The sequence below is a fragment of the Saccoglossus kowalevskii genome, chromosome 13 (genome assembly GCF_978046115.1).
Source record: "Saccoglossus kowalevskii chromosome 13, keSacKowa6.1, whole genome shotgun sequence".
NCBI classification, from domain to species: domain Eukaryota; kingdom Metazoa; phylum Hemichordata; class Enteropneusta; family Harrimaniidae; genus Saccoglossus; species Saccoglossus kowalevskii.
In genome coordinates this window covers 13,322,935-13,348,984 of record NC_140653.1, presented here as the reverse complement: position 1 = coordinate 13,348,984, position 26,050 = coordinate 13,322,935, and the positions used below count along the sequence as shown (strand labels likewise).

Sequence of the window (26,050 nt, the reverse complement as noted above, 5' to 3'; positions counted from 1 at the left end):
CTCAGAACTAACATTTAGTAGTTGATATTATTGTTGTTCTTATATTATCTAATCAATTTTAAGAAGTTTCTTATGAATATGCATGCGTTATTATTTAATCAAAAACAGCATGCATATACAATTCTCATGAAGAAGACATCTAATGATTGTCATTATGTCTCTACTTTTTGAGCAGATCCAGTTCGATGTAAATGCAAGAAAGCATGTATGAAGATTGCAAGTAGAAAGTGTACTTATAGTATGAATAAAGTTTGTTGTAAGAGAACTGTTAAAGATGGCCCATGTAGCATCAAGCAGCATAATCATGCTAAACAGATCTGGTAAGCCGTATAATTTTTGTTTTCAGAAACAAAATTACATATGTAACCCCCCCCCCCCCCCCCCCCAATGTTCACGCTGTAATCAATTACCTTCAATTATTTTGAAATTTAGTTGGGTACCTTCAGGCAAAAAATAATTAGACAGAAAAAATAGTGTAACATTTTATTTTTTCTATTGTTGATTTAATCATACACATTTAAAATAAAAACATAGTGGATAGTGAATAATGCATATTCACTACGTTCAATTACCCACCATAGACTCTGGTCAGTCAAAATGACTATTTTGAACTGTAGGCATTAATCAGCGATTCTGCCAGTAACGGAGAGATAGATCAGGGGAAGCCCCATGACCCCAAGATTCTTTTACCCTTACGTCACGAACTCACATGACCGAGGCCACATGGCAGCACCATAGACGGCCGTACAATCACTCTTTCATCTCCGCCTCGTCGGGAAAGATTCTGAGCGGCTCTGCCTGGCTCATTTGCTTTTTCCTGTCCGGGTTTCTAGCGTGGGTCATTGCCGCAGCCGCGGCATCCGACATTCTAGCTGGTAGGATATGTTTTTCTTGTCTTTTTACCCTCATGTCGTTTTCCCCTTTGTGTGTTATGCTTTTCCACAACAAAGAAATTAAAACCCGGTGCCACCACGTAGCCACTTGTTGGTTTCATGGCGGCACCTTTGACAACTGTATTTCATTTCCCTCATGCATGTCGTCTTTTATTTACAATGTATTTAGAAATGGATAGATGCACTGGCAACGCCAGAAGCTCGCCGCCGGTATTGTACCCTCAGTTTTTTGAGGCGGACCTGCAACCATTGTACATGGAACTTGCAAGACTGGAACCCACATGCTAAATGCTACCGATGTATTACCTGCGTTCGGGGTTCGGGTGTCTGCCCAGAGAATATTTGCAATCACTGGGGTTCTGAAGCCTGGGATTCTTTCCAGCGGTTTGTAAAAATTGCCAAGACTGACCGCGTTGCTCGCAAAAAGATCGCTCGGCAAGTGGAACCGGCATAGGTATGTGTGTGTTGTGCGTTGGCATGAGTGAGAAGTCCTCGCGCTCGGCTACCGGTACTCGTACTGGGATACCAAGCAAAAGGTCTGATGGTGGAGGAACCAACGTATTTCGTTTTCCTCCCGCTGATCAGAGTGCATCTGCACAGTCAGATTTTTCAGGCAGTGGGTTACCCGACTTTACCGGCAACAGCGAGGCTGCGCCCCTAGAGGTTTTTTCCTTCTATGGGGCCCTGCACGTCTCCCCTGGTCCAGCTGAGCGTGCAGACAGTGTTGAGGGGCGGTCATTGGTCAGCCGCAGAGGAGGTAACGCCAAAAGCCTGGGGTAATCTTTTGCATAACCCCTTTCGCTGGACCAAACGCTACCCTATCGGGGCAATTTCGGATTCGGACCCCAATTCGTGGGACGAAACCAGAAGCCCCGATCGGACCCCAAGTCTCCTTCCCCAGACCCCGGTACCACAAATTTCTGTTTTGCTAACCGGGTAAAGGGGGACGGCTGCGTTCCATTGTCATTCTCATTGACCCAGTCTGAGACTATCCAACACGCCCTGAGGGCAGAGTTGCGACCCATCAATTTCTTAGAATTCGTGGCCGCCACACTGGAGTACTTTCTTGTGCGCGCCCAGGACTCTGACACCTCAGACGCAGAACGCACCTGCCTCCTAGACCAGGCGACACAGTTAATGGTAGGCCACCGCACGGCTATGTGCGATATCCTCCATTGTCATATGGCTCTCTTGGCCGGGGCTACTACTGTGCAGCGAGACACGGTTTTAGACGCGTGTGCTTTCGGCGGCGAACTGAGTCAGGGAGTACGCCATAGCATCAGTTACGCAGAATGGACATCGCCCACTCTCTTTGATGGGGAGATAGCGGGTGCAGTCGCCGAGCTTCGGGGTGTAACAAACCAAATGGTCCAAGGGGCTTATTTCTGTGTTTTGTTGGCCTCATTAAGGACAAATGCTGACAGCTGAATCCCAATCAATGCTTTTTTTATCTGTAGCTGTACATTTTGTAGCTCCATATGCATGTTCATGCATTTATTTCTATTATGAATTCAAATTTATGAGTGAAAATTTCAATCATTTGAACGTGTCAAATAATTTCATGGATTTTGCAAGGAAACAGGGCAACCCATGTGTGGTGAAATTAAATAATTAAAGATTTGGTTCATGGTACATGGCCCACCTCTCCATTAGTTGTTTAATCCTGACACAGACAAAACCATATTCCTGTGGTGAAATATAAATAGGTCTCAATAATTTTTCAGGATTACACACACAGCTAAGAAAGATTCAAAGAAAACAGTTCAAAGTTCAAAGAAAACAGTAACCACAAAATGTACAGATGGTGATAAGAGTGACAAATTCAAAACAAAAAGTGATGATACTGGTACGTGTTATAGAAATCAACCTATTGTTATGCATAGAACACCTTTATGAATAGTAATGAAATGACACATCTACAGTTTAGGAGTAATCACCAGCACCACAAAAATCAAAAACGGGGACTATTTATTTGGGGTCCATCTGGAGCCATTTCTCGGACATGTTTTGACTGATCTCATTCAAACTTGACTCATGGAAAATGTATGATGTCTTACATGCAAATGCATTCATGTCAATTTTTTTTGTCGTTCCGTAAAATACGGCAGACTAAGCCCAGTTTGATTGCTATTTTTAACGTCACTATATTCCAATATCATTTAGTGACTGCTCCTTATTTTGTTTCATATTCTGCAGCTGCCTACCTTCATGAACTTTCTGAGGCATTAAAAAGCATTGAAACACATGAAGAAAGATTGATGCAGAGAGTAAGATCAGAAGGTTTATTTGTCCGAAACTCTGTGATTGGTGATGGAAACTGTTTTTTCCGAGCAGTACAGGATCAGTTAGAAAGATTCCCATTCCATCCAATTCTTAATCATGCAGGAATAAGAAAGAAAGTTGTTAATTATTTGAAAGGACATCCTACAACAGTAAGTCAAAGTGATTCACATTAGGCCATTGAATTGTTAATACTTTCTTTTTGTGGCAGGTATCTTTATCATTAGCTCAGTGAATTGTAGGTTGAGCCACTACCTAGTTTATTTGATTCAGTAAATCGGAACATAAGCAGTTCTCTGATATTTATTCATTTGGTTGCAATATCTTCAATATTTTTGACATTTTTGGTCAAAATTGATATTTTTGTAATACAAGCCACAAGTGATATGCTGAAAATTCCTATTAGGATAATCACTTCTGCCTCACCAGAATCCGATGCTTATGATATCATATTCAGTCCACATGATTCTATTGAGAATACCACGCTCTTGTTAGGACACCTTAGCGAAAATCATTATATGAGTTTAGAGATTTCAGGTACAGTATTGCTTGTATTTGCTTAGTTTTTGTACATAACTTACATCATGTTTAGCAACAACAACTGAATTGTTGTCATACAATTGTCTATTCATGTGTTGCTAGTCATTTATAACATCCTTTGACAGATTTTGTTCAAAGTTTGTTTTGTGTTATGTTAATTGGTAGTTAGATGCATGTCAAAGTTGTGCAAGATTCAATCCAGAATAACTAATTGGTGGAATTTACATTTGCTGCTTAAATCACACTAGAGGATACCATTTCAAACCAGAAAAAAATGATAATAAAAACAAAATCTCATCATAAATTGTTTTCAACCACAAAATGTGTTGCTTCATCATGTTCATGCTTTTAGTTGCATTCTTTGAATTTAACACACCATTTTCATTTATTGTCTTAGAACCATCATTGAAACGGACTACATATGATTTGAGAAACTTCCCACCGAAGGTAAATGCTCTCATAAATCGGCCTGTCTGTTTTTTTTCTTTGACGTGCATGTTAATCGCAGATAACCATTTGAAATAATCAAAACTGGAACCATTTTCAGGTAATTGCTGCTTATTTTTCAACTATATACTATATATTCACTGGAATTCTTTTAATAATCTTTCCTTTATTTACTGTAGAAACGGTTCTCTAAAAGCTGGTTAACTGTTGATCCTAAAAGGTATATGGAATTATAATGGAATATGCACTTGAAACTTGCTTGAGTGGGAGATCAACATTGCAATTTATTCATTTGCATAGGGCATTTCATGATGTTGTACTCACTATGCATTGTATGTTTAATGTTTTAAAGGCCAGATGTATTTTGAAAGAAGCATTAATAATATTGGTTGTTTGAAATAAACTAGTTTAACAAATGTAATAGTTTTTGTGACATGAGTTATGATTGCAAAATTATGGAATATCTTGGGTCTAAACAACAACAACAATAATAACAATTTGTTTATTATTCAGGAGTTCCGTTAATAGTGGTCTTGATGCAGCAGGTGGCTTATCATCAAAGAATAGTCACAAAAGTGCATTGACAATAGGTATGTAACCATCGAATGTTTTAACTAAATTTGAAAATTTCACTCTCTGTTTAAATATGCAATATTTGAAATGAATCTAATTTGATCAATCATCAGAACACCATGACAGTGTGTATTTGCGAATTTTGACTTTAATTTTACAAATGGTTAGATCACATGATATGTTCTCTAGTCACGACTAATTACCGAGATTTGTATGAAATAACACTCATTCTCAAGTTTTAAACTGAATACTTTTTCAGAACATAGTAAAATTGAGAGTTGTGAGGATATCATTGACAATAAGCAGTTAAATTCTGATGTAAGTATTTTATTTTGAGTGGTGTTATTACTACTGCAGTATATATTTTCATGTGAGCATTTAATGTTAGTCAATAAGTGAAATGTTTCTTGTCATATAATATAATTTATAATACAGCTGCTGCTTTGTTTTATCGGATTAGGGTTGAAAACTATCAAATAAAAAAGGTTTAATTGATTTTTACTTTTATTATAGAAAATGAACATGTACTGCCAATTGCTGCACACACATGCTTGTAGTAAGGCGAGTATAAAAAATATGTGAAATAGTACTTTCAACTACCGGTAGGCATTTCTAATGATTGTACACTGGTAGTTGGTTAAACAGGAAATCAGTTACATAATCCCAATATATGTTGATTTTTATATGATATCTGATTTATAGAGTTAGATTTGTTTGGCGTTTATATATAATGTATATTATTGCAATATTTTCTAATATTTATAATGTATTATTTGTATATGTTCACTTGTAAAAATGTCATGAAATGTACATTTTTCAGGATGGAAGTTGTGACTATATTGGTATTGCTTCTACTTTCCTAATACCAGCAGTTATAAAGGGGACAGCTGCAGCAAAGTACAAGTCTTACATCACAAAGGTAATTGCGTAATCAAAGTCAAATTTACATGACACAATTTACTTTTTAATCTAGTTGTGTATCAACAGGTTGAAAGCTAATAATATTTATACTATTTTTTGTGTATTATAATGTATGTACATACTTTCAAATCTAAATAATGCTGTATTCTGTAAAACATCACTGTGTATTATGCATATTGTACAGTATATGTGTTTGTGAACATAATGGAAAATCGTTGATGCCAACTTTGCATATTTCATTATAATTAACAGCCTCAATCTCGAAAGAAATTGTGATTGATTGTAACAATATATCATTCCTCTAAAAGTGGACCCCAAATGAAATCCATATTGATTTTTTTGCAGGCATCCTTGACACTGAAATTACAAAAAGTATGCTAGAACCTTAGCTGAGAAATTAGTTAGCAAATTGCTCCAAAAATAATAACCTCAACTTCAAACAGATCCAAATAGTGAAAAATCATACATTGGTCTTAAAACGTATTCAGTGCACGCAGTTTGGTACAATAGGTTTTGTTAACGTAACAATTGCTGAATCCTTGTCCAGTCAAGTTTGTGTTAATTCATCCACAGTCCAATGTTTTAAAATGGAATTCAGCTGTTTATTCTGTAGTCAAAGTTATACATTGCTAGTCTGAAATTATTAAAAAGTGTTTTAAAACGAGACTGGTTCCATGCCCATTGTGCCAAGGGCTGTGTATTCGCCATCATCTTGCCAGCGATTTGTAACAGTAGATCTAAGTGAATTGTCATTTGATAAACAGAGTGATTTGTGTTTTAAGTAGCCCTATAGATAAGATGAATGAATTTCAGGAAAACTTAACCTGTTTATACAATGTAATATGAATATACATTTAATAATTTCCTTGAACCGGTCATCTGATTACCTGTTAGCTCAATAGGCTGTATGTCCAATGAGCTATTGGGATGGTGCTGTGTCCGGCGTTTGTTGGAAAATTTAACCAAATGTTTTTTCTGCTTTTACCTTACAGAGTTTATCTCTCTGGAATCTGAAACTGTTGTATGTACCTGTACATATTCCTGCTGTAAGCATGACTTATCATTGAAATTGTTGTCATTGGGTTTTTGCTGTAAACTGATACTATCTATATACTTGTGAACATAAATTTGAAACATATTGTCAATGTAATTTATTGAGTATTGTGTTAAGTTTGCCATGCAAAATCAACTTCACACCAATGATTTACTTAGGAATTTATTAGAACCTATAATCGTATTTGCACTATTAGACATGTATATGCTTATGTAAATGGCAGAGGTGATTTTATTGTTAAAAATAAGATATTTTAACATTACAGTACACAATTAATGCAATATTTGGTTTAGATGCACTTCTGTTAGTAATAACCATGTAATAGAGCAAATATGGCAATACATGTACATGTACTATATTATTGAATTGCAGAAAATTGATGTAGAAAAGCAAGTCGTTGATATTTACAACTCCCTCTCATCAGAGTATTCTTATGTGGAAGATTCACTTAGGTGAGTTAATTAACATATTGGAACATTTTTAACTGCCATTGTGCTCAGCACAAAAACTGGAGCTAATGTCATAGCAGTGTCTTTCTGTGTGTACATCTGTGTGTACGATCTTATTCCACTGATCAGATTAGATTAACCAATGATTAGATTTGAATGAAACTGTACAGTAAGATACTATATGATAGTTGCCAGATCCAATTAGTTTTTGTTAAAAGTTTGTGTGTATATTAATATTAGGGTTAACTAGTTTCTAAATTGGGATTTAATCTTTCCTGATATGAAAATCCAGTTGTCATTTCGAATTTTATTCTCTTCGAAATCAGATTTATGCATATTAATCAGTTTAATTACTTTGTTTATTGGCAATTATACTTTCATGAATATGTCAAGAACCACTATTTGGATTTGAATAAAACTTGACAATAATTTAGACACACTTGAAAAATTCACATGTTTGATTACTTTGGGTAACAAATTATTATTATTAGTTTGATACAAAAATATTTCACTGATATCTCACAAATCAAACTCAACAATTATGAACTATTGCACTCACTGTTGATTAGGCCTTGACAATTCACCTTGTTGAAATACTGGATAATAGAAATCCTACACCTAAAGTATTATTTTAATCACGGACTGCAGTACCGTACTATCAGAGCTTGAACCTCGTGATTTTGAGGTCATTCATTTTCAAGTCCTTGAATTCTGATTTTAAATATCATATGGCACCAAAAATATCACTTTTGGAATCTAGGCCAGCGGAGTTCAAGACCTGTTTTTATGTTCAGTCAGTAGACAATCTCAATGAACAGTTCTTGCAGTGTCTGCAATGGGACCTCAACCTCGAGCTGCAAGTCTAGAGTTCAATGTGTTTGTGAGCAATGTGAAATGTATTTGAGTTTTCTTGTTCACATTTGTATTCACTACTTTGTGTTATTTAACACACACTACAATTTATCCTTTTTCAGAAAATACATATCAGGAGATTCTCAAAGTTCATATACGATCATGACACGTGAAAAGTCCAAATGGAAATACCATTATGTTAAGGTACACAATTGTAGGAACTAAGTGTAATTTTCAGATGCTTTGGTCATAAAACTGCAAACATTCGACAATAATAACCACAATTTTTTTTTTCTGTTTTGTGTAAAAAAAATCAAAAATGTTTAGTTTAATAGTGTTAATATATTATAATATGATAATAGTAACAATGAATTTGACTCATTACATTGTTAGCTGTAATTACTTATTAGTCCCCGTTCGGACGAAGTCCGAAAACGGGGACTTATAATTCGGTCTCCGTGCGTCCGTCCGCAGTCATATCTCAGAATCCCTTGGACCGATTCCGTTTATTCTTTGCATGTGCCTAGTACTTTATGTGGGACATATGCACATGCAGTGGTTTAGCGATTCGATTCAAAATGGCCGACTGGCAGCCATCTTGTTTTTTGAAAATGTTGTATTTTGGACATGCTTTGTCAGTTGTCATTCAAACTTGGTACATAGATTATACATGTTAGGATACATGTCCATGACGATTTATTTCGCAATTGGATCAAAGATGGTCGACTGGCAGGCATCTTGTTTTTGTTTTTTTATGCGGTATCTTGGACATGCTCTGTCAGTTTTCATTCAAATTTGGCACATACATGTTAGGATGCATTTGTCATCAAAATCTGGTCAAGGATGGCCGATTGACAGCCGTCTGACTTTTTGGCCTTACTACTATATTTCCACAATTTATGTACCATTTTCATTTGTATTTGGCACATACATCATACAACGAACGTCATAATTGCGTGAAATTAGTTTGGAACGTTCGGTCCGTTTGATTGATTGTGCGTTTGTCCTGCCAGACGCTCGGTGCAGTCGATTGCTTGTTGGCCGGTATAACTGTAACAACAAACTGGCTACATTTTAAAAACAATCAGTGACGAAAAGGCGGAGGTTAATGAGACAAACCATTTTACTCAAAGGAGTGGTAACTGTGATGTCATTTGTGTCGAACAAACCCAGAATGTGACAGGGATCGTTCGTATAAAAACAAGATTTGGATGGTTACAGTTCAACAATTTTCGAAATATACCGATAACTAAATCCTGTAATAAACTGGAGCTGCCTGGCACCCCGGTCTGGCAACCCAGTGTGGCACCCATTTGTGTTCAGTCATCATTGTTTTGAAAAGCGTTTTTGTGTGTGGAATAGTCCAGGGAATTTTGTTTTAACAAAATCAAAAAGTACTTAGAGCGACCACCGTTGTCTTTAATCAGCTTCGGAAATTTTCCGTATTCTATATACTCTGCCGTTGAGCAAATTACACCAGCTGACACTAGGTCATTCTTTAGTGCAACAGGATTTCTGTTCGTTTAGCGTTTAGCTCAGAAACTGAACAAAACTGCCCTTTTTGTGGCCACCACATTCTCCAGAAAGAGATATACCGTGTTCTAACAAGTGGCGGATCTAGGGGGGTTTGGCGTCCAGAACTCCCCCCCCCCCCCCCACACCGTTGAAAAATGTTTTCAATTTGTTTTTGTATAATATAAGTCTGGCCATATTAAAGTTTGGTCCCCCATGAAAAATCGTGTATCCGCCCCTGGATCAGTTGCTCTTTTCAAGTTGTGTCGGCGTTTAGTCTCTGTGGTGTGTTTTTAGTTGGTGTCATCAAATTTTTATTTTCATACATTGTTATCGACACTGAAGAGCTATGCCCTCTATAAACTAGCCTAACACAAATGTGCGTCGCCAATACAACATTTACCGTCACCTATTTATATAACATGTAGTGGACGGTTGGGCGTTATGTTTGCAACAATGTATTTGTTTATCATAAATGTCTACTCTACTAACCAAAACATAACCGTTTACAAAGCCTGTCACCGACACTGGGACACGTTTTGATCTGACTAATTTCACGCAATTGTGACGTTTGTTGTACATATCAGTGTGTTTCATAATCAGATCAAAGATGGCTGAATAACGGCTTTTTTATTTTGGCCATATTACTATGACACGAAACCCGTGTTTTGATGTAAATAAACAATCTGTTGTATACGCCACTTGGAACTCAACTTTAAAGGACACGCTCGCGACAACCCCTCTGCTTTAATATGATGAGCACAAAGAGAACTTAATGGGGACTGTGTCATTTTCAATGACTTGTTTCTTTATCATTTGATTTATTTAGGGATTACCATGCCAAAATAATGACAGTGACTGTGGTGTGTTTGTTTTGAAGGTATGTTAAGCTGCATGTTCACCAAATATTCAATTTCAGTGTATAGTGTTGCTAAGAATTGAATGTGTTAGTAAAAAATGATGTTATGTTTAACTAGAAAATAGTTTTCATTAACTTCTATTACCTGAACACATCAGTCTGAATTTGCATATCTACATTTCTGTATTTATGTATAAAGCATCCAAGTTCAAATATATTTTGCCAAATACTGCATGAATACAAGTTTTAGAGATTCACCATTACTCTGTTATACTTTTTTTTGTAGTATTTGAAATGCTGTTTGCTTGGTGAAGACATAAACTTTCAGGTGAGAAATAACATATCTGAGTTGTAGTATGCAGCTTTATTATGTAACTTTGATATTTGTTGATGTAACACTCATTGAACAACAAAATGATTTGATAAAAAATGATGGATTCTGTGTTTATTCTTGTAGGCTGAATCGTCTTCATTGAGACAAGAACTGAAAAATGATTTGCTGCAGTGGTGAGTATATTATTATTATCATTATTATCATTATTATTATTATTATTCAAATATAAAAGTAAAGGCTAACTATATTTTTAAGTTTACACCAATTTGGTACTTCACATTTTTTTTAAGTTGATATTAACTATCCTTAAAATAATGTATGGCAATATACTCATGGCAATAACACATACTTAAAAACAAAAATGATATACTTACCTTGTGAATGAATAAATAAAAACATTGTAAAAATATGTTTACATTAAAGACACATAGTTAAAATTATCCATAGTATGAGAAGTTTCATAATTTGTAATTTAATAATTGTAATTGTTAGTACGTCTTTGCTTTTTGTTGAGAAATGTCTGAAAGAACATTCTGTGGAAAAAAAAATTATACTTTCATTTTTACCTGGTTTTGTTACATATTTGTGTGTGTTTAGTCCAAATGTATTAACCAAATGTTTGTAAAAACAAAATTGGTTTCTCCATGTACATGCTTCATACATAAGTGTTTACCCCTTTTCATAGATTGCAGACATGTTGTCAAAACGTAATTGACAGTTTCCTATCAAAGCTTTTGTTCATTTTTTTTATTCAGGAAAATAGAACCTGAAGAAACAGTCCATGAAAAGATTCTTATACCAGGTTAATATTTCACACGTGTTAAAATTATGGGTACATTCAATCGCAATATTTCTAAAACAACTTACTTTCTCGTTGTGGTATTCGATGTCTACCTTTTTACATACATGTACACAACAAAAAATATTTCAAATAGATTGTTTACATTTCAGAGTCGGACAGTTTGAAAGATGTCTCAGATGAAGATCAAAGTGAGAAAATAAATGCAATCACAAATGACGAGGTACAGTTATAGTTACGATATATAATTGCAGTGTTTTGTATATTAGCGGATGAGTGTGCCTGTTGTCTAATTCTTGTGACATTTGTATGAATTTGATAATGAAATGTATTCATCATTAAGTCACATTCATTTTTTAGTCTTTTCGAATACATTTCGATGTGTTCTACTCCATCCTCACCTATATCTGAGACATTTTGTCCATTCACATTCAACCTGAAACATACATGTTGCACACCAATCTGTTTCAAGATCAGATTCAATATACCCAACCAATGGTCATTTAAGTAATATAAAATCATTGATTTATTATGCATTCCCCTTCCTACCTTTTTTCTCTAGTAATGAAAGTCCTTGTCTTGATCTCTCAGAAACAAAAACACTGCATCCCCTTATTTTAGGTGTCCTAGCTCTGGGTTGCTTGAATGAGGTTCTACGGGTCAAAGTTCACAACTCCCTGACCCATGATGCATAGCGAACCATATTGGAAATCAGTTGTTTTTGTTTCTCAATGACCTTGGACCTGATTTCTGTAGTTCCCGCTTAGGAAAACTGGCGGTCTGTTTTATTGAAAAAATATTTCGGTCTCTCTACTGTAAGTCTGCTCACTGGTTGTACCTTGAGTGATTCTATCGGTACTTGTGGTTTTAATTTAGTTTGGTTTGAAGTTGCACATGATACTAAGGTGGAAGATTTTTATTGTTCATTTTATGATTTATGGTTTTCTTTCGCGTGCCAACGCGGCGTTCATTGTTGCGACCGGTATTTTAGTCAGTAGTCTGATGTGCCTTTGTTATTATTATTACTGGTACCTGTGTTTATCACGCTTTTGTGGCATGGAGAGTGGTGATTAGTAGTGGGCGTTGTCATGTTGCATTTTGACCACCAGTATATTATGCATTTTCATTCACGTTTTACACATGTATATCATATAAGTTGGAATACAAGTTTCCTTTCTATTCTCCTATAAAAGATGGTTAACTGGCAGCCATTATGTTTTTGAAAATGCTGTATTGTTTGTGATTAGATCAAAGTTGGCTTTTACCAATGTTTCAAACGCATGCAGCTACATTTTTCTCCAAATAAAATGAATTTTAACTGTATTACAATCAAATAATACGCATGTAAAATAATACTCAGTCTGCTTGTTATTTATCTCCTATGCATGGAATTCTTTTCTCAGCTTTCCTTGATTAATTTTTGTTTATCCACACAGTATGTAGACATATTGTCACACACGAATAAAGTCATTCAGTGTAATTATAGTAGGTGTGATGATCACCTAGACAGACATAAAGTGTTTCTAAAGAATTATCAGAAACTTTACGGTGAGAGAAGAGCCCTTATCAAATATGGATATGGCATGAACCATATATCCATTCAGGTGAGTTGAGAGGTTGAGAGAAAAGTTGTTTGTGCCTATTGAGGCAGTGTATTTCTCATTTGAGTCATTTTAACTACTTATATTAGTTTAATTGCTAAAATCTGTGCATATCCATTTTTCATTTTTTACAAATTTCTTCAGAATCTTTCATTTATTCTCTTTTTTCTGAACTCGTTTGACAGAAAATGCACTGAAATTTGTTGAACATGTATCTGCGATCTTTGTGTCAAATTTTTTTTCTTAAAAAACAAAAACTATTACAATCAAGTCAGTTGTTCCTTAGTTGTAATGTAGTCTACCAGAGAGAAATAATTGGCAAATAATTTTGTCTTTTTGAGTCAAACCTGATATTTTGGACTATTTCTTTGTTTCATATTTGCTATGCAAGGACCTTGGGCGGTATCGATCTTTATTCTGTAGAGCTATTTTAACAAGGTTCTGTGTTTTACACAGAAATTGAAAGTATATTCATATATGCATATATTGCAGGCCTATGAGGAAGTTCAAGAGCGTCTAATGAAAGAGCACCTAGTGAAAAAGAGACTGGGCAAAAGGTATGTGTATGTAAATTGTGCTATATTCATATAAACATGTAGAGTGTTCGTTTGAAAAACTTTTGGTTTTGATTTCAGCATATTTGATGCAAGCACTTCTATGGTATGCACTACAGAAAAAACAGTATTCATGGTGAAAGAAGCTAAAAAGTCTCCTATCCAGTATGTAAACCTTGTTAATTACAAATATTATATCATATTTGATTTTTACAGGTTACCCTAAAATGTTTAATCAATTTTTATAAACATTTCTCTTTTCAGTTTTGCTGTAAGGTTCATTGCAGATGTCTTGGTGAAAGAGGTCATTGCACTGTTAGTGAAGAAACAAAAAACATATCTCTAAAAGATGCAGATAAATTATGTGAAGAGACAGAAAAATGTGCTTATTAGTTGACAACATGATTGTGTAACTTGCTTTGGTGTATACAGTATATTTATGCATTATTAGGCCGAAGGAAATCTCTGTTTCCAGTAAACTAGCTAGGGATTTTATTTTTTCCAAACCTTTTTGCAGCCATAAAGGATTTATTTTATGCATAAAGATGCATTTGCTTGTAATGAAAATAACTGTTATGATCTACATTTCTATAGCCATCCTCTTACTGATGATGGCAGCCCAAATTGGGTCATTTGATTAAAAGTAAAATATTTAGTCCCTGTTCAAATTAGATCAATGCAGTTATTTTCAGAACCCAATTTCAAAATAGCTTCCTTGTCATCAAAAGTCATCTTTTAGGTTATTATTACCCTACCCAAAAAATATACAAATTAGCTAAATCCAGTTATTTCCTTTGATCTCAGCAACCATTGAGCTGATTTCGTTGGTATTTGGTAGGATTACACCTTGACACGAGTAGATGTGCTTCTGACAGTAATGACCAAACTCTCCCAAAAGTATGCAAATTAGATCAAGGCAGTTATTTGCTGCTATCTCTACCACCACTGTGTCGATTTTATTCATATTTGGTATGATAACACCTTGGCACGAGTAGATGTGCTTTTGGCAATAATGACCACATCCTCCCAAAAATATACAATTATTTGCTCTTATCCCGGCAACCATTGGGCCAATTTAGTTTATATGTGGTTAGGATCACACCTTGAAATGAGTAGATATGCTTTTAGCAATAATGACCACGCTCCTCAAATTACATGTACTTGCTCTGAAAACATAGCTTCTCCAATTGTTTAACAATTGTAGAAGCTATGTTTTCAGCATTTATTATGGTATCCATGATATATATGGAAGTACTTGAATAATTACAATATTATTTAGTGTATAAAGAGTGTGTTAAGTATAATCTTGCATTGTAAGTCACTTGAACCAATCTGGTAATGATAGTTATACAAATAAGATATGTAACGCCATAGGGGCTACATTTAAAGCCATAGGGGTTTGCCCTCATTTATTATGGTATCCATGATATATATGGAAGTACTTGAATAATTACAATATTATTTAGTGTGTAAAGAGTGTGTTAAGTATAATCTTCCAGTATAAGTCATTTGAACCAATCTGGTAATGATAGTTATACAAATAAGATATGTAACGCCATAGGGGCTACATTTAACGCCATAGGGGCTTGCCCTCATTTATTATGGTACCCTTGATATATATGGAAGTACTTGAATAATTACAATATTATTTAGTGTATAAAGAGTGTGTTAAGTATAATCTTCCAGTATAAATCATTTGAACCAATCTGGTAATGATAGTTATTCCGGTACAAATAAGATATGTAACGCCGTAGGGGCTACATTTAAAGCCATAGGGGTTTGCCCTCATTTATTATGGTATCCATGATATATATGGAAGTACTTGAATAATTACAATATTATTTAGTGTATAAAGAGTGTGTTAAGTATAATCTTCCAGTATAAGTCATTTGAACCAATCTGGTAATGATAGTTATTCCGGTACAAATAAGATATGTAACGCCGTAGGGGCTACATTTAAAGCCATAGGGGTTTGCCCTCATTTATTATGGTATTATGGGTCTTCCAGGTGTCCAGGATACATAATGCCATGAAAAACATTTTGTTGAATGGGAAAGCCTTGCATCCCATTTAATTGAGTGTTCCTGTTATTTTTTACAGCTGTGTAATAAAGTTATTCATATTATTGTTATTGGTGTCTCAGAGTAGTTTCTATAACATAGCTGCAGAATATCGATTATCCATATCATGCCCAATATGGCGATTCAATAAAATTAACATCTTTATTTGCAATATTGGAATAGTTGTTGATGCCAACCTGTGCCGTTTCATTACATTTAAATGTAGTACATACCACTAGTGTAAGGTAACAATTGGATAGAAACGAGCAGAACTAATGCAAAACCTATTTGGTATGGATGGAATTGATCTCCATGAACTTGGCCTAAGTCTCTGCTGGACCCTGATTGTAAATGATGCAGATGCTGATTTACTGGATTGAAGTAGGACAATTGTCGCCCCCAAATTCCACCCTAGACCAGCATTTAGCATATTAATGAGTCATGCATCATCTGGCAAACAGGTTTATTTCAATGAGGTGCATCATCCATGTTAATGCGTGTAACTGCGAAAGTAGGTCAAAGGTCAATACAAAATTTTGGAAAAGTGTTTTTCAACAGTTGTCCATGCTAAGATGTGTATCAGTATTTCTAAGGTCGTTTCCAAAATTTCCAATATTTCAATGAGGTGCATCATCCATGTTAATGCGTGTAACTGCGAAAGTAGGTCAAAGGTCAATATAAAATTTTGGAAAAGTGTTTTGCAACAGTTGTCCATGCTAAGATGTGTATCAGTATTTCTAAGGTCATTTCCAGAATTTGAAAAAAAAAAGAAAAAAATTATTCCACAAGTTCCATCTCACACATCTGATACTCAGTGTGGAATCAGGTTTTTAGTTATACATACCCCAACTATTTCATAGACTTGCAAAAATCTTATTTTCCCAATTGGGTGTATCAATAATGTGTCACTTTATCATATAAATAATTCTGTGTTTATCTATTGTCGACTTGCATTGTGGCATTTATTGGTGGATAGCTTGACTCAATACAACCAAAACCAGACTACCTAGAACACTGTTTAATGGTGCCGATTTCCCTACGGCGTTAAAAACCCCTACGGACGCTTAACACACGTTGGTCCACAGCGGTCGGTCTGGTATAATTTTACATTAAATTTTCAAAATTAAGTCACGATCAGTGAATGAGCTCGATCTATACGTGTACCGTAGAATGAGATATGCCCCAGCCCGGGGTTTATGTATTCAAAACTCTATTTGTTGGCTTTTGACATGGCAACAGTTGGCCAGGATTTTTTTCCAGAATTTACTACCTAACTAGGGTGAAGATGTGACCTTTCGTAATGTATACGCATTTATTAACACAAACACTGTTAAAAACACACCGAAGACGGGACAATCGTGAGAAAACAAAACTTTCCAATTGTCAAATAGGCTAGGAAAGTCAACATTTATTCACTGTTGTTTATTGTAAGGGAATTGTAAACATTTACATATGAATACTATATCTTTGGGTCAACTAAACATGAGTAACACATGTACTTAATAGAAACTGCAAATATACTTGGGAGATATGGTTTGTATAGCTACGAATGATATTAACAAAACAGAAATCTTGGCATGACAGTGATTGCACATGTATGAGAAAGGATGAACGCAGGTCATTAAATCGTTTTAGGGGTGACATGAACATGACTATTTAAATAAATATCTCCAAGAAATCAGTACAAAAATTATTAAATATTAAAAAAAAACAGAGTCTTTGAAAAGAAGAAAACAAAACTGATTCTTGCTTCAGTTTGGTCAATGCTTGGAGCAGGGAAATGTGAAGGGGATCATTTATTGAACATCATTGGAAAATAATGATACCAGCAACTTGAATGAACTTTTAGTAGTTTACTAGCAAGACTGAAAACAAATACAGTCGTAAATCATGTTTCATAAGGAGGGGGCAGCCTAAAATTTCTTTTTTTTTTGGTCAGCAACTAAATGTTGTATTAGTCTACATATATATTGTGCTATAGTAATAGTAAGCAATAGTAAAGTTAGTTTTGAAATTGAAATTCTACAAAATAAGTTGCAATAAGTTTTATTTTGAACTTGTGTGGTTATGCTTCCAGTGCTGCTGTAAGATGTGGGCTAGGGCGTTTTTTTCTATTGATACCTTAGGTTGGTGAGAATTGTCAAGTATTGGCTGCGTATTCTGGCTATGCCGCAGCATCGACTGTCACTTTTGTTATGACTTTCAGTATGGACAGACAGAGATAGGGAACCATGGTAAGTGTCTAATGTTACAAACCTACTGTTTTCATAAGGATTTGGTGAGGTGTGGATGAATCAAGGAGTGGGTTATTGAAATGAATAAGGTCCCTGAGGTCACACCTGCGAATTACTCACCTATACGGATTTCACCCAATCTGATTAAAATCTGATGTAGTGTACAGGCTTTAATTATTTGGACTATCAACTTATTTTAATTTTATTTTTTATTACTTTTGTTATTAATGCCCTTTTATTTTATTATTTTACTTTGATTTTGTGATTTTTTTTTTTTAATTCTGCCCTACCTACATCTGATCCGACGCCTATGTAAGTCCCGTTCAAATCTCGCGTAAGTAACAGCCAATCACAGCCCCCCTTTTATACAGGCTGTCGGTTGCTTACTTTTCAGTGTAGCAATACTCTACGGGCAATCTTTCTGTACATTATATTTTGCCCACTTGAATAAACCATTAATAGAAAATTGCTAGAATATTTTTATTTGCAAAAGAAATTCCACAGCATTTTACAATTTTTGTCATTACATTGAATATTTTTTTCACTTCCAACAAATGTGTACACTTCCAGATACATCTTCGCCAGCCAAGGTTCGTTCATTCAGTTGTTGCGGGCGCTACCCTTAATTCTTTACTCAGAATGATAATAGCTGTAATTTCGTAGTCTTCACGAACTTTATTTTTGCAGTCTATACCATCCAGGTAAACTACAGTACAAAAGTACATATAAAACTTGAGCAACGTCGTAATGAACATGCACATTTTGAATCATCAAATACAAATCCATAAAATACAAAGAATCAAACACAATTGTAATGTCGGCACCAATAGATATTAATCATTTCTATCGCTACTAGAAAATACATTTAAATTAAGTATTCACCTAGATTTCGGGGCAAACTGATGGAGCCCGGTCTTTAAATGGCTGCCATATTTACGTTGACGGCATTTCTACTCCAGTGCATAACAAACAAACAATTGTAATAGAGGGCGCTGTAGAGGAATTCCTAGATTTACCGTACGACGGTAGCAACACTCCTCTCTGCAAATGGGTAATTTATCGTACATTTGCACTCATGCCAAACTTTATAATATCTATATCAAACTATGTCTATAATAATAATTGCTCTTGAAATTCAAGTAAGAGTTCACAAAAAATAACATCAACAATAAAGGTAACAATTTAACTGTACTCAATGTTATTCATAGTCCCAATTAGTCTTCATCAACAGCAAGGAGCAGTACAAGCTTGTGGATTGGTCTGTCCACTATGGAACTGGCAGTAGTAAGCTGTACTTTGCGTACCAAACCATCTTTCCCAGGATACACTGCTGTCACTCTGCCAAGACGCCAGAAGTTACGTGGTACATTATCTTCCTTGATAATGACTATGTCACCCAATTTCAGATTGTACTGTGATGTGGTCCACTTTGGCCTTTGCTGTAGCGTATGCAGAAATTCTTTTCTCCATCGGTTCCAAAATTCATTGGTTAAGTGCTGTACTCTTCTCCATCTACGTGTTGAGTACATATCAGCCTTCTGGAAGTTGCCTGGTGGGGGAAGAAGTATTCTGGTCTTCATCGTTAACAAATGGTTTGGTGTCAGAGGTTCTGGAGAATCGGATTCACTCAGCTGATTGAGAGTAATTGGTCTTGAATTTACGATGTTCTGCACTTCCGCCATAAATGTGCGAAAGGACTCATCATCCAGCTGTGGACCTGCCTGATAGATGAGGGGTTCCAGAACACTTCGAACAGTCCTTATTTGTCTCTCCCAAATTCCTCCCATGTGACTACTGCTGGGAACATTGAATTTAAACTCAATCCAATCACACCTCTGACCTATCAAGAAATCAGCCATTTTCTTCTGATCGATCTCTTTCAGGCCCTTAATCATTTCATTGTGTGTTCCAACGATGTTAGTGCCACAATCTGCTCTCAGCTGCCTAATAGGTCCACGGATGCTAACAAATCTTCTCACCGCATTGATGAAAGAATTGGTATCTAGAGAGTTGACAGTCTCCAGATGAATTGCCTTGGATGCCATGCACACAAAAACTACACCATATCTCTTCAACTGGCTCCTCCTCTCCTTGATTAAGAATGGTCCAAAAAGATCTACACCTGAATATGTGAATGGTGGGGCTTCCTTTATGCGGTCACTTGGAAGGTCTCCCATTTTCTGAGTTTGGGGTGCTCTTCTGAACTTCCTACATGTGACACACTGATTGATCAATTTAGACACTGTATATGAGCCACTGATGATCCAATATCCATGCTGTCGGATGTAGTTGTGAGTACAGCCTCTTCCCATATGATTGATTTGTTCATGGAAGTGTCGCACTATTAGTGTTGTTATGTGAATATTCTTGGGTAAGATGACTGGATGTTTAATTTCAAAGAGCTGGCAGGATTTCTGTATTCTACCTCCAACTCTCAGCAAACCCTGGTCATCTATGAATGGATTCAGTTTATATATAGTGCTGGATTTTCTGAACTGTATATTTCGTGCCTTTAGTTGGTTTCTAGATTGTGGGTTACCCACTAGCTTCATTTCCTTCAGTATCTGTATTTCTTTCTGAAAGGCTCTACTTTGAACCTCTCGTATTATGGCTTTTTCACCTTCTGCGAGATCCTGTACAGTTAAGGGTGTATTAGTTTCTGACATGACATCTGTGAGATCTAACTTTCTATTTATGGTTTTGGTGGCTCTCAACATTTTTGCCTTAAGACGTAGACAATTAGCGGCTGCTCGTTTAGATGCGTCCCATGATGAGTACTGATCAAAGCGGTCGATCAATTGACCATCTGAACAGGCTGTGAGTGAATTAGTCTTCAATACCGTGGAAGTTCTCTTCATTTCTCTCCTCATCTCTTCTTCTGTGTCACTGGTACACTCATATCGAAATTCTGTTGCAGATAGGGACTTATCATTCCATAGAAAATCTGGTCCAGTTAACCAGTTAGAATCTTTGATAAGTTGCCTGGCAGTTATCCCTCTGCTAGCGTCATCACTTGGGTTTGAGGCAGTGTTAACATACTTCCATGCATCTGGAGAAGTCAACTCTCGTATCTGCTGGACCCTGTTGGCGACATAGGTGTGAAAACGTTTGGATTCATTATTTATGTATCCAAGAACAACTTTACTATCTACCCAAAAATACTCTTTCACATCTTTAAACTGTAGTGCTGTGGTGATGTAGTGACTCATTCTTGCAGATAAAACTGCTGCTGTCAGCTCAAGGCGAGGGATGGTGATTTGTTTGTTGAGTGGTGTGACTCTGGCCTTTCCTATGACGAAAGAACAGTATACTTCGTCATCCTGGTTGATTTGTCTCAAATATGTGCTCTGTCCATAACCTGTTTCACTGGCATCAGAGAAGTAATGAAGCTCTATTCTCTTGACTTCACCAAAGTTGTTAGGTTTATAGCAACGGTTTACCTTCAAACTCTGTAACTCAAGAATGTCAGTTCTCCACTGTATCCATTTCATTCTGAGGTCTTCAGTGATGGGATCATCCCAATCAACATTATTTCTACATAATTCTTGCAAGATGATCTTTCCAGTTAGGATTACTGGGGCTGCAAAACCTAAAGGATCATACACTGAGCAGATGGTAGCAAGAATACCTCTGCGAGTAAGTGGTAAGTCGCGCAATAATATTCTAAATTGGAAAAAGTCACCCTCCACGACCCATGTCACTCCTAATGCTCTTTCTACAGGTAAGAGGTCTGTTTGAAGGTTTACTTCCATCAAACTCGACGCACGAGCTTCAGGAGGTATTGCATCCAGCACTTCTCTCTTGTTTGAGATCCACTTGTGCAGTTTCAACCCAGCTTTAGCACAAATATCAATACTATTGTTAACAAGGGTGATGGCTTTGCTTACATCTGAAACTGACTTTAACCCATCGTCTACATAAAAGTCATCTCTGATAAAACTAGCTGCTTCTTCACCAAATTCCTCCTCTCCATCATCTGCTGCTCTCTTCAGACCAAAGTTGGCACATCCTGGTGAACTGGCTGCACCAAATAAGTGTACAGTCATTCTGTACTCAGACAATTCCTTATCCAAGTCACCATCTTTCCACCATAAGAAGCGTAACAGATCCCTATCATTTGGAGTGACATGAAACTGGTGGAACATACCCTGGATGTCCGCCATCACTGCCACCTCTTCTTTTCTGAAGCGACTTAAGACCCCAACTAGACCATTGGTAAGATCAGGTCCTTGGAGGAGACAGTCATTAAGAGATATGCCCTCATATCTTGCAGAGCAATCAAAAACCACACGGATCTTATCAGGTTTTTTGGGGTGATACACACCTGTATGTGGTACATAATTCACCCTGCCATCTACATTCTGTTGATCTTCAGGAACTTCTTCAGCACAGTTGGTTAGGATATCTTCCATAAATGTGAAGTAATCTTTCTTGTATTTCTGATTTCTTTGCAATCGTCTTTTGAGTTGTAATGTTCTTTTTACAGCTAATGGTTTGTTGTTTGGAAGTCGAAGATTATTGTACTTCAGTGGAAGGGGCATCTCATAGTGACCATCCTCTCTCTTGATGATATTGTTAGAGAGGCACCTGATGAACTTATGATCATTAACTGACAGAGAATCTTGTTTGTGTTTATGTTCAATAAAGTCCCGTTCAAACATCTGTTGAATCTGTTGTGTACTCACTATTTCCTTTGAGGTTGACTGAACTACCAATCTGTTAACTAATTTCGGCTTATTTGCAGGCATGGCTGTAAGCTGACTCGCTGCATTTGTTTCTGTGGTCACAATGCGGTTTGACACAACATTGTTTTCTGAATTTGAACAAATTGTTCCAACTATTCCCCATCCTAGTAGAGACCTTTGGCCATATGGATGATCTTCATCGCCAGCTATGATATCTCTAGGTCTTACAGCCGATGGAACATTGTTACCTATTAATATTCCAACCTTAACTTGAGGCATGATTGGAGGTATCTTATCAGCAATTCTTCGTAGATGGTTCCACTTCATTGCCACCTCTGAACTTGGGATTTGGTGTCTCTCTGCTGGAACATGGTCTCTGGTGTAGGATGTTGGCACTGGTATTACAACTTTTCTGTCGTAACTAAGAATCTCTAAATCCCTTATCCTCTTAGCTGAAACAACTGCACCATTCATTTGCATTGTTGACAGTGTCAGTTCAGTATCATGCCCTATGATTCTAAGTTGTTTCTGAAGTTCTTTTGAGATGAAACAGGTATTGCTCTGTGGATCTAGAACACAATATTGTAAGATTTCTCTGTTGGGATTAACTTTGCTTCGTACCCATACAGGTACAATCATGGAGTTGTCAGTTGTCTGTCCTTCTCTGTTACATACAGAAATGCAATGACTTACACTGGTAGTACGGTTTTCATCATAGTGGAGAGCTGTCAAATGTTTTTTTGAACATTTCTTACAATCAACTCTGGATGTACATGCTCTCCCATTGTGTTCTTTAGTCATCCCACAAGCATAGCACAGACCTTCTGTCTTGAAGAATTGCTTCCGTTCTCTTCTGTGAAGATTCATCAGTTTGTCACAGTCATCAATATGGTGCTGTTCTTTGCAAAAAGGGCACTTCAGATCTTCATTACCACTGATTACATTTGTGGTAAATGTTCTAGCTTTCACTTGGTTCCCTCCCCTGCTGGTGTTTTTGCTTTCTCTATTGAAAACAGAAGATTCCTTCCAGTCTTTCACTTCAGGTTCAAAAGCAGGTATGTTTGCTTCTTTTGCCTTTTCTTTCACAAATAATGCAAACCGCTCAAAGGTTGGAAAACATCCACTGCTAACACTGGCATGTGTAATACGTCTCCATTGGTTTTCTATATAAGTTGGAATTTTAGCTACCAGCTTTGCATTTTCTTGTGGGTAATCCAAGACACCAAGATCATGTATTGTTCGCTTTGCTGCAACAACTTCATTTAACATATCAGAAAATCTTCGGAGTCCAATGGAGTCACGTGGTTGGATCCTTGGTGATGATGCAAGCTTATCTATGAATGCCTTGGCAATCACTGTATTGTTACCATACCTGTCCTTCAACTCAGCTTTGGCTTGTACAAATGCCTCTTCAGTTTGGAGCAAGAGGTAGCTATTAACCATTGCTTTGGGCTCACCAGACAGATGTTGGCTCAACAAATTTAATCTTTCAACCACTGAGGGGGCCTTTGACTCAATCAGAGACTTGAAAGAGGACTCCCATGAGGGAAACTGGAGTGGGTTTCCACTGAAAATTTCTAATTTGACTTGAGGAAGCCTAAATGAGTCCACCAACTGTTTCATAGCATCAGTGACTTCATTCGCAAGTGGGTTTGGAACACTGCTCACCTTGGCCCTGGCATCCTTGTTTTCTACTTTCTTGTTTACCTTTGCTTCCATTTTTGGTGACAAAATTAATGCACAGTTCTGATCGTGTACTGAAGGAACATGGCTGTAATCAACACTGCTGGCTGTACAACTAGTAGTTTGCATAGCCCTTTGTGCTTCTGTATTATTTGATTGTGAGTGTTGTTCATCCATCTCTGGTTGTGAATTTAAAAATCTGTACATATCTTCATCCTTATTGGCTGGCAGTATGCCACTCAAATTCTGACTTCCTTCATCAGATCTGTCTACTTCATATATCACTTCTTGCTGTGCCTGATTTTCAGCAAGTTTCTTATGTAACTTTAATTCTTCAATCCTCCTTCTATGTTCTAGCTCCTCTCTTTCTAGCTGTTTTTCCTTTGGTGCAAACGCTAGCTGTACTCTCAATGCAGCTTCCTGTTTCTTAAGTTCCAGTTTCATTGACCTGACACTGGAAGTTGTACGGTTGCTATGGCTACTAATTTTAGTTTTCTGTGAACTTGATTTGAGTGATTCAGGGTTTAGCATTTCCATATCAATACGATGTTGAATTTCTACTTTGATGTCATCCTCAAATTTATGCCATTCCAAAAAGTCTTGTTGTTTCTGTTTTGTGAATGCAGCAATTTCTTCCTGCTTTTCCAACAATTCAGCAAGTTCATCATAAAGTTCACTTATGTCTTGCCATGCTATCTGTGCAACTAACAGCTTTTGTTTAAGTGCTCGGGTATCTTCAAATCCTTTTTGCATAATGGCATTTCTTTTGGCTTTACTAAGTTCAGATTTCTTTGCTTTCAAATCTCTTCTAAGAATGTTGAATCTGAGCTCCTTACCTTTCAGTGTTAAAGTCCGCGTTCGCGTCCCATTGACACTTGCTGCTTGATCTCTGTCTTCATCGACTGGAGATTGACCTTCAAGCTGAACTTCTGTGTCCTCGGACATTTCTAGTTTACTGTTGCGGGCGCTACCCTTAATTCTTTACTCAGAATGATAATAGCTGTAATTTCGTAGTCTTCACGAACTTTATTTTTGCAGTCTATACCATCCAGGTAAACTACAGTACAAAAGTACATATAAAACTTGAGCAACGTCGTAATGAACATGCACATTTTGAATCATCAAATACAAATCCATAAAATACAAAGAATCAAACACAATTGTAATGTCGGCACCAATAGATATTAATCATTTCTATCGCTACTAGAAAATACATTTAAATTAAGTATTCACCTAGATTTCGGGGCAAACTGATGGAGCCCGGTCTTTAAATGGCTGCCATATTTACGTTGACGGCATTTCTACTCCAGTGCATAACAAACAAACAATTGTAATAGAGGGCGCTGTAGAGGAATTCCTAGATTTACCGTACGACGGTAGCAACATCAGTCATCGCTTCAATTTTACATCACTGAGCATAATTATCTAGAATGGAAGCAAAAAAATAAGTAAATCGTAATGATTAGAACACTGTAAACAGCTATAGTAAACAATGCAAACTGATTTTAAATTGTATAACGGTCACCGGCCCACGGCATCGACGCAGAAAATTGGAGCAAACAAATATTTCCTGATCAATTGCGATGTGTTCCAAATAAAAAATATTTTATTCCAGTCCAAATCAGCTCAATTACTTTAATAAAGAGTTATTGTATAATGTACAAAATGTTGATACAATTTGATGAATATTTACAGCTACGGCTTCAATACCGTAGACGAT

The 26,050-nt window shown here is 36.4% G+C and overlaps 2 protein-coding genes across 3 annotated transcripts; one reads left to right on the top strand and one right to left on the bottom strand.

Annotated features, from left to right (window-relative positions):
* Window positions 1-5,520: 5,520 nt before the first annotated feature.
* LOC146735017 (uncharacterized) lies at window positions 5,521-15,799 on the top strand. Of its 2 annotated transcripts, none has more exons than XM_085506730.1 (13): window positions 5,521-5,652; window positions 6,647-6,700; window positions 7,081-7,160; window positions 8,132-8,213; window positions 10,351-10,401; window positions 10,667-10,708; window positions 10,838-10,887; window positions 11,470-11,516; window positions 11,666-11,736; window positions 12,950-13,117; window positions 13,607-13,671; window positions 13,765-13,833; window positions 13,933-15,799. In XM_085506730.1, exons 1-13 carry the CDS (start codon window positions 5,539-5,541, stop codon window positions 14,012-14,014), a joined length of 975 nt encoding a protein of 324 aa, XP_085362856.1. In that variant the 5' UTR covers window positions 5,521-5,538; the 3' UTR covers window positions 14,015-15,799. The 2 variants fall into 2 exon arrangements, with proteins under 2 accessions (XP_085362856.1, XP_085362855.1); XM_085506729.1 differs by having other exon boundaries at window positions 13,750-13,833.
* Window positions 15,800-18,427: 2,628 nt separating this feature from the next.
* On the bottom strand, window positions 18,428-25,676 carry LOC144354911 (uncharacterized). The gene is made up of 3 exons (XM_085507320.1): window positions 25,564-25,676; window positions 18,845-25,387; window positions 18,428-18,668 (listed from the first exon to the last, which is right to left on the bottom strand). The coding sequence occupies exon 2, from the start codon at window positions 25,273-25,275 to the stop codon at window positions 19,177-19,179; it is 6,099 nt and encodes a 2,032-aa protein (XP_085363446.1). The 5' UTR covers window positions 25,276-25,387; window positions 25,564-25,676; the 3' UTR covers window positions 18,428-18,668; window positions 18,845-19,176.
* Between the last annotated feature and the right edge of the window lie 374 nt (window positions 25,677-26,050).

Bases quoted from the DNA above. Each gene is read 5' to 3' on its own strand.
- LOC146735017 (XM_085506729.1), top strand. From the start codon at position 5,539: ATGTACATTTTTCAGGATGGAAGTTGTGACTATATTGGTATTGCTTCT. The intron at 10,709-10,837 runs GTGAGAAATAAC...TTATTCTTGTAG, and splicing joins GTGAAGACATAAACTTTCAG to GCTGAATCGTCTTCATTGAG. The intron at 13,672-13,749 runs GTATGTGTATGT...TTTTGATTTCAG, and splicing joins AAAAAGAGACTGGGCAAAAG to CATATTTGATGCAAGCACTT.
- LOC144354911 (XM_085507320.1), bottom strand. From the start codon at position 25,275: ATGTCCGAGGACACAGAAGTTCAGCTTGAAGGTCAATCTCCAGTCGAT.